At 39.2% G+C, this 8,609-nt stretch overlaps 1 protein-coding gene across 3 annotated transcripts; it reads right to left on the bottom strand.

The window, feature by feature from the left end:
• Nucleotides 1-1,704: 1,704 nt before the first annotated feature.
• On the bottom strand, nucleotides 1,705-7,449 carry LOC102589847 (peptidyl-prolyl cis-trans isomerase FKBP62-like). Of its 3 annotated transcripts, XM_006363389.2 has the most exons (12): nucleotides 7,164-7,449; nucleotides 7,000-7,086; nucleotides 5,129-5,389; nucleotides 4,960-5,034; nucleotides 4,800-4,880; nucleotides 3,323-3,517; nucleotides 3,147-3,245; nucleotides 2,882-3,057; nucleotides 2,678-2,800; nucleotides 2,429-2,575; nucleotides 2,219-2,346; nucleotides 1,705-2,129 (listed from the first exon to the last, which is right to left on the bottom strand). In XM_006363389.2, exons 1-12 carry the CDS (start codon nucleotides 7,342-7,344, stop codon nucleotides 2,015-2,017), a joined length of 1,668 nt encoding a protein of 555 aa, XP_006363451.1. In that variant the 5' UTR covers nucleotides 7,345-7,449; the 3' UTR covers nucleotides 1,705-2,014. The 3 variants fall into 3 exon arrangements, with proteins under 3 accessions (XP_006363451.1, XP_015158937.1, XP_006363450.1); XM_015303451.1 differs by lacking the exons at nucleotides 4,800-4,880; nucleotides 4,960-5,034; nucleotides 5,129-5,389; nucleotides 7,000-7,086; nucleotides 7,164-7,449 and adding exons at nucleotides 3,598-3,678; nucleotides 3,758-3,832; nucleotides 3,927-4,183 and having other exon boundaries at nucleotides 1,705-1,926; nucleotides 2,013-2,129; XM_006363388.1 differs by lacking the exons at nucleotides 4,800-4,880; nucleotides 4,960-5,034; nucleotides 5,129-5,389; nucleotides 7,000-7,086; nucleotides 7,164-7,449 and adding exons at nucleotides 3,598-3,678; nucleotides 3,758-3,832; nucleotides 3,927-4,183.
• Nucleotides 7,450-8,609: the final 1,160 nt, after the last annotated feature.

The following is an 8,609-nucleotide window of genomic DNA, read 5'->3' as shown; positions in this document are numbered from 1 at the left end:
AACAATCAAAGCAAAACTAAGAGAGTAAAAGCAGTCCCTCTGTGAAAGCAAGAAATAAATTCAATAGACTGATGTTTTCAAGAACTCATAAAGTAACGGTGACAAGTTGTGTCACCATTAATGTCCCCCAAACTCAAAAGAAGCTCTTGGTTTTCCCATAAATCCAAAAAAAAGAAAGTAAAACCCACCAAAAAACTCCAAAAATAAAAAATGGGTTTGATCACTTGAAAACAGAAATAAACAAACAAAAAAAAATCAAATTTCCAAATTCCTCGGAGCAGTGAAGAAAGGTACTTACAAAAACAGACATAATGTGTTCCATAATAAGTTGAGAAGTTTCAGAAGATGCAAAAGAAAAAGGGTTGCCGGAAACAATGATGAATTCATCTAACTCGGCGGCAATATCCTCCGGTACCACTACCACTCCCAATATAAGAAGGGGTAGCATAAAAAAGTGATTTAGGTAAAACTTGAGGAGGAGCTAAAGCTTTAGAGACTTCAAAAACAGAGACTCCAAGAACGAGATAGAAATTTCATGGGTCTTTTGGTGTCACCGGTGGCGGTGGCCGATACATTGGATGAATTGGTCCATAGTTTATTTGTGGGTAAATCGGATAGGTTGAATGAGTCATGGGTGGTTTTTTGAAATTTGGGTTAAATAATTGATTAATTCGGGTTGTGGCTTAGGATTGCTCCACGTGTACAAGCTGAGTGTTCCGTTAAGTGGGAGGGGCAAATGTGCGCTGATTATTGGACGGCAAGGGCTTTGATGAACGAAAAGTATGACGAAGGATATTGACATACCATTTTCGAAAGTTCGGGGTTTGTCCTTTTTCCCTTAAATTAATACAACTTAATGAAAAAATGAATTTATTTTTATGAATCAAACTTAGAAAAAGAAAATATTAAAAAAAATTATGCAGAATGGGTTCATGCGGAGAGGGTTTATACGGGGCGAGGTGGGGCGAGGTGGGGCGAGGTGGGGCGAGGTGGGGCGAGGTGGGGCGAGGTGGGGCGAGGTGGGGCGAGGTGGGGCGAGGTGGGGCGAGGTGGGGCGAGGTGGGGCGAGGTGGGGCGAGGTGGGGCGAGGTGGGGCGAGGTGGGGCGAGGTGGGGCGAGGTGGGGCGAGGTGGGGCGAGGTGGGGCGAGGTGGGGCGAGGTGGGGCGAGGTGGGGCGAGGTGGGGCGAGGTGGGGCGAGGTGGGGCGAGGTGGGGCGAGGTGGGGCGAGGTGGGGCGAGGTGGGGCGAGGTGGGGCGAGGTGGGGCGAGGTGGGGCGAGGTGGGGCGAGGTGGGGCGAGGTGGGGCGAGGTGGGGCGAGGTGGGGCGAGGTGGGGCGAGGTGGGGCGAGGTGGGGCGAGGTGGGGCGAGGTGGGGCGAGGTGGGGCGAGGTGGGGCGAGGTGGGGCGAGGTGGGGCGAGGTGGGGCGAGGTGGGGCGAGGTGGGGCGAGGTGGGGCGAGGTGGGGCGAGGTGGGGCGAGGTGGGGCGAGGTGGGGCGAGGTGGGGCGAGGTGGGGCGAGGTGGGGCGAGGTGGGGCAGGTTGAGAATGAAAAAAAATGTTATGCAGGGCGGGGCAAGGAGGATTAAAATTTTTGCAAGTTAAACTCAACCCACCCCACCCTCTCCCCGCACCACCCCATTGCCATCCCTAACATTAAGCCTAAACATGTAGAAGAGCTTCAATAATTCAGCTGCAAGAACCTTATTTTGGCATCAAAGTTAACCTCATGCAAATAAGATCAAATAACTAAGATAAAGTTTTTTTTGTTAGCTACAAATCCAGTGTAAACATTGAGTAAGTTTTTCCCGCATCAGAGATCCAGCACAGACAACTAACAACGCGCCATGAAAGTAAGACTTGTCTGCTTAAGACAACTATGCCTTTGCTGTCTAAAGCTCATTGGTTGTGGTTCTTGGAAGCGGAGTTTTGCACAAAGATAAAGTGTGTCATGAACTGGTCATCAAACAACATGGAGCTACATAGACTCTAGAAATCATGTGTCTGAAACTTACATCTAGTTGGCATCCAACTTATTTAACCTAGCAAACATGTTCCCATAGAATTTTGCATCCTTCTTATTGAATTCCTTAACTTTCTCCTTCAGAGCTTTGTATTCAAGCTTCACATCCCTTCATTTCATAAAAAAATACAACTTATAATAACGCCAAAAGAGATGCAGTAAATTTGGAAAGCCAGTATAGAAGAAATAACACAATACCTGTTGTTAGGATCAATCTCAAGGGCTTTCTTTATGTCAAATTCAGCTAGATCAAGATCTGTCATGTTCATATATGCTTGAGCTCTCCGGTAAAGAGCTTTAACATTAGTACTCTCAGTTTCCAACACCTAAAATGCACAGAATCAGTAAAGATATAAATAGATCAATGAAAATAAGAAGGCCAGAAGGTGTGTTCTGATCTAGTGGAACCTTGGTACACAGCTTCTCCGCCTGCTTGTAATCTTTCAGTTTCAACTTGCAAGCTGCATTATTTAAGTTGCAGCTGATCTTCAAAGCTTTAGCTTGTTTCTTTTCCTCTTCACTAAAGTCAGTATCATCTTCAATAAATTTAGCAGCCTGCATTTATTTCAATTCCTGCTGTCAGGCAAAACTGGATCAAAGACCCCAGCAATTAATTACTCACTAACACAGGAGCACCATATCTTGGAGACTACACACCTTCTCATATCTAGTTGATGCTCTTGCATATTTACCAGCCTTGAAGAGAGCATTTCCTTCCTCTTTCTTTTTGACAGCAGCCTCAATTTTCTCCTGGGTATTCATATCCCATGATTCCTTTTCCTGCAAGCCAAATTAAAGACATGAGACTACACTTTGGCACAGAGAAGAGTTCGAAGTATAAGGAAAAACTACATCACATACCTTGACAAAAGAAACCAGCTCAACCTCATAATATACAGTTGAGTTGGGCGGAACAACGCCTAAGTCTTGCTTTGATTCAGATGGACCAAAGGCATAATCAGGTGCAATTATTAGCAGTGCCACTTCACCCTTCTTCATTGACATGACAGCTCTATCCAGCCCATCTATAACTTGCTCTGTTCAAGGCAGATCAACAGTGAACAACCAGAAAGTCACAAAATCATATCTTAGCTGTAACGACTATGATGTAATTCAGAAACCATACCCTCATCTGTCTTAAACTCGAAAAGCTCATCTTCATTTTCTCCATTGTGGCCCTTCTTTATGAAGACTGTGCCATCTTGTAGCTTGCCGATCAATTTCACTACAAGATGTCGATTCAAACATTTGTCAGATATCATGCTTTTAATTCATAAATCTACAACATCCTGAGTAACTAACTTTTAACCACAGCCCCTGCATTCGGTTTCTCGAATCCTTCCCCTTCTTTTAAGATCTTCTTTATTACTTTCTTATCGTCAGTTACACTTGAGACAGTCTTCCATGTTACCAACTCCAAGCTAATTTGCAGTGTAGCATTAGGTGGGACCGCTCCTCCATCACCTGAGGCTGGTTTTCCTTTCTCCCCAAAGCCATCTGCAGCAAACAAATTAGACATGTTAGTGAAAGCACTTTACAGGAAGATACAAGAACCCTTTCTTGGAAGGACCACCTACACTGTGGCTTGACCGTCAACTGGACTTTTTCACCTTTCTTCATAGTTTTCACAGCTTTCGCAATAGCAGGGCAGAAGTGTCCTGTCGCAATAATAATGTTAGTGCATGATAGTGAATCTATAAACCTTGTGAACAAGATACTGCAATGACTCATGGATACCTTCTTGAACAGTGAACTCCACTCCATCTGATTTTCCAACCAATGATCCATCTTCAAGCTGAGCTTCATACTTGACTGAACAATAAGATCAAACCAAATGCTTATTACTGTTCGGCCAAATAAATACACACAAACCTCTGATGAAATTAAAAGGAAGACAGAAGACTACCTAGAACTTCGTCAAGATCCATGGGATTTTCCCATTTCTCTCCCTTGGTGAGGATCTTCTTGAAGATACCACCATCCTTGCAGATGTCCTTTACACTCACCCATGATAGCAATTCAACATCAAACTGGAGAGTGGAATTTGGAGGGATAGTTGGAGGAGAACCAGACTCTCCATAAGCCAGCTCTGGAGGAATGGTGAAAATGGCATTTTCAGCCTTTTTCATTGTCTTAATACCTTGATCCCATCCCTTAATTACTTGTCCTATTAGAAAAGAACAGAAGCATCAGCAAAGCACATACCGAGATATCATTCATCCAAGATTTAATACAAAACAAAGATATATGGAACATGTCAGTTCCTAATAATGAAGAAGCTTCAGTTCTTGGTTTTGATAGAGCTTATATTAATCAATAATCTCCTGTAACTAGTAAAAACGAACTCAAATCTAGAATCACTGAATAAACTGCTTATAAATCAAACTGTTAATACCCTCTTCCAGATACACACATAAACAGAAACACATATATATGTGTGTGAATATCAACTATCAATCACTCACATATAATATTGAATACACACGGTAAACATCAACATACATGCCGTAAACCTATTTCAGTTCTTCTATAACCGATAAATCCCCTAGGATCATAGTGCAGAATGCGAAGTTTCTTATCGTCAGTTACACTTGAGACAGTCTTCCATGTTACCAACTCCAAGCTAATTTGCAGTGTAGCATTAGGTGGGACCGCTCCTCCATCACCTGAGGCTGGTTTTCCTTTCTCCCCAAAGCCATCTGCAGCAAACAAATTAGACATGTTAGTGAAAGCACTTTACAGGAAGATACAAGAACCCTTTCTTGGAAGGACCACCTACACTGTGGCTTGACCGTCAACTGGACTTTTTCACCTTTCTTCATAGTTTTCACAGCTTTCGCAATAGCAGGGCAGAAGTGTCCTGTCGCAATAATAATGTTAGTGCATGATAGTGAATCTATAAACCTTGTGAACAAGATACTGCAATGACTCATGGATACCTTCTTGAACAGTGAACTCCACTCCATCTGATTTTCCAACCAATGATCCATCTTCAAGCTGAGCTTCATACTTGACTGAACAATAAGATCAAACCAAATGCTTATTACTGTTCGGCCAAATAAATACACACAAACCTCTGATGAAATTAAAAGGAAGACAGAAGACTACCTAGAACTTCGTCAAGATCCATGGGATTTTCCCATTTCTCTCCCTTGGTGAGGATCTTCTTGAAGATACCACCATCCTTGCAGATGTCCTTTACACTCACCCATGATAGCAATTCAACATCAAACTGGAGAGTGGAATTTGGAGGGATAGTTGGAGGAGAACCAGACTCTCCATAAGCCAGCTCTGGAGGAATGGTGAAAATGGCATTTTCAGCCTTTTTCATTGTCTTAATACCTTGATCCCATCCCTTAATTACTTGTCCTATTAGAAAAGAACAGAAGCATCAGCAAAGCACATACCGAGATATCATTCATCCAAGATTTAATACAAAACAAAGATATATGGAACATGTCAGTTCCTAATAATGAAGAAGCTTCAGTTCTTGGTTTTGATAGAGCTTATATTAATCAATAATCTCCTGTAACTAGTAAAAACGAACTCAAATCTAGAATCACTGAATAAACTGCTTATAAATCAAACTGTTAATACCCTCTTCCAGATACACACATAAACAGAAACACATATATATGTGTGTGAATATCAACTATCAATCACTCACATATAATATTGAATACACACGGTAAACATCAACATACATGCCGTAAACCTATTTCAGTTCTTCTATAACCGATAAATCCCCTAGGATCATAGTGCAGAATGCGAAGCTCAGTCAAAACACCTAACTTTTTACTACGGAAGTGTTAACCCCTGGTGTGTTCCTAAGCCACACATCAAGTGTTGCAGTCTTAACACTAGACCAAAGCCTTGGGAGCAAAACTATTTCAAATTCTCATGATCAGCTTTGCAATCATACAGTTCAAACCTTGGTATAAGGCTGCCTAATTATACACTTCCTTAGTGCAAGCTACTTCCACCCCAGAGAAGAATGAGAAAATAAACAAATTGACGGATCAGTATTTTAAGAGCCAGCACAATCATGATACTAAAATGTACACTTTAATATATATGAATTTAGTAATAATAATAAACTTACTACTATAATAATCCAGTTGCCATTAGAAAAACTAATTTCAATATCCAATTATACAATAAAAACTGATATTAGACCAAGTTCTCAACGTTGAGATTCAAAGAAACAAGCAGTTCTCATTACTCAGAACAGACAAATCAGGCTACCTTGATACATTACATCTCAGTCAAAACACCTAACTTTTTACTACGGAAGTGTTAACCCCTGGTGTGTTCCTAAGCCACACATCAAGTGTTGCAGTCTTAACACTAGACCAAAGCCTTGGGAGCAAAACTATTTCAAATTCTCATGATCAGCTTTGCAATCATACAGTTCAAACCTTGGTATAAGGCTGCCTAATTATACACTTCCTTAGTGCAAGCTACTTCCACCCCAGAGAAGAATGAGAAAATAAACAAATTGACGGATCAGTATTTTAAGAGCCAGCACAATCATGATACTAAAATGTACACTTTAATATATATGAATTTAGTAATAATAATAAACTTACTACTATAATAATCCAGTTGCCATTAGAAAAACTAATTTCAATATCCAATTATACAATAAAAACTGATATTAGACCAAGTTCTCAACGTTGAGATTCAAAGAAACAAGCAGTTCTCATTACTCAGAACAGACAAATCAGGCTACCTTGATACATTACATCTCATAAATGTGACCAGCACTAACATGACGCCAGATTTCTTAATACGGGAAGCCTTCAGATTCATATTCCTTAAATTAAAAGATTGATTTTCAGAGAGCCATTCAAGCAATAGCAAACATATTAAACTGGCAAGTTAACTATTGTTGATATACTAAAACTATTAACACACTATACAAAACTCTACGAGAGAGAAAGCAGTGAATGTTAAAAAGTAGAGTTACGTTTTCTAACCTTGACCGAGAGTGAACTTGAAAGGAGTGCCCCTATCGCGACTGGAATCGAACTTGGTCCCATCAAGCAGAGTGCCAGTATAATGAACTGAGGATTAAATGAAATCATCACAAAATGAAATGATTTTAGCAAGAGAAACAGCAATGGATAGAGAGTAATTTTACCTTCTACTTCATCTCCAGCTTCAGGAGTGTCCCATCCTTCGCCTTCTTTAACAAGCTTCTTCTTCAAACCTTCTTTTCCGATCTCCTTCTCTTCGCCGACTTTCATGATCGGACTTTCGTCCGGCAGATCCATGTCATCATCCATTCCTTCTGCCCCCGGAATATCAAAATCATCATCCATTGGAGTAGTAAAATGCTGCACTCGAACAAAGCAGTGATGTGGCGTGAGAGAACGGGTAAAGAGAGTTCCAATGAGGTTTTACAGAGTTTTGAGGATTCTCGAATTATGACGACACTTATACCTAGTGTTTCTGCCATTGATCTTTAATCAAACGGCAGTCCTTTCAAATTCGATAATTAGTAGGGTCGATGGATTTGACCAACGTGGTGCAAACTATTTCATGCCTAACAAGAGTTTTCAGGTTCGAGTTTTGAATATGGAAAAAAATAAGTTGGAAGCACCACACCTGAATGAGCCCAATAGTGCGTGATTCAAATTTAATCAAGACTTCTATGTGGCGGCTCAAGACACCGGATGAGAAAAAAAATATTAATCGAGACTCTAATATGACGGGCTCCGAACATCGGATGAAAACAAAAAAAAAAGATGGCATTTTCAAGTTACAAAGGGGAAATGAGAATTAATTACCATAAAATAGGAAATGCAAGTTGAAGCAATTTCACCAAATAAGCAAACATTATAAAATCACATGATATACATTCAATATTTATTGTCAAATCTTGATTCAATAAAAAACGAAAAAATTGAACATAAGTTGTGTGTTCAAGTTGTTAGTAGCTAAGAAAATTATTTTTTCAATTAGTGTCATAGTCGTTAGTCTTGTCCCACTCAATAAAATCATGGAATTTTTAAATTAATTGATTTTAATGAAGTTGTTATAAATTTGATCTAAAATAATGAATTTGGTGGATATAAATAGTAAATTAAGAATTTATTTGAAGTAAAAATAAATTTATATTAGCAAAAATAATTGTTATATAAGATATAAACAATTTAAAAAGTTATGATATGAATTATAAATATACATATGAAACAAAAGGCTAGTAGATATATATAAATTAAATGCGAGTTATTTTTTTCACAAAATATAAATTGTGGGTCAATTTTGGAGAATTTGGAATTTCAACGAGATGAAATCAACATGAAATTGCATGTCCAAATGTTGATTTCATCTATGATTTCATGTCATGATATGAAATCACATGTTCAAAGGCCTACTAAGACACCATTTGACCATGCGATATGAAATCATGATTTGAAATCATATTATGAAATTATGAAATGAAGTTAAAGTTTTGTTTAAAATGCAATTTGAACTTTTTTATATTGTATGTTTTCTCATAAACATAAAAATTTTATAAGTTGTAAAACTATTAAAATTGCCTCAATTCTTTATCCAATCTTACCAAATAAACAAAAATTTA

This window comes from Solanum tuberosum, unplaced genomic scaffold (genome assembly GCF_000226075.1).
Source record: "Solanum tuberosum cultivar DM 1-3 516 R44 unplaced genomic scaffold, SolTub_3.0 scf00438, whole genome shotgun sequence".
NCBI lineage: Eukaryota > Viridiplantae > Streptophyta > Magnoliopsida > Solanales > Solanaceae > Solanum > Solanum tuberosum.
The sequence above is the reverse complement of the archived record's forward strand: the minus strand, read 5'-3'. Positions and strand labels throughout refer to the sequence as shown.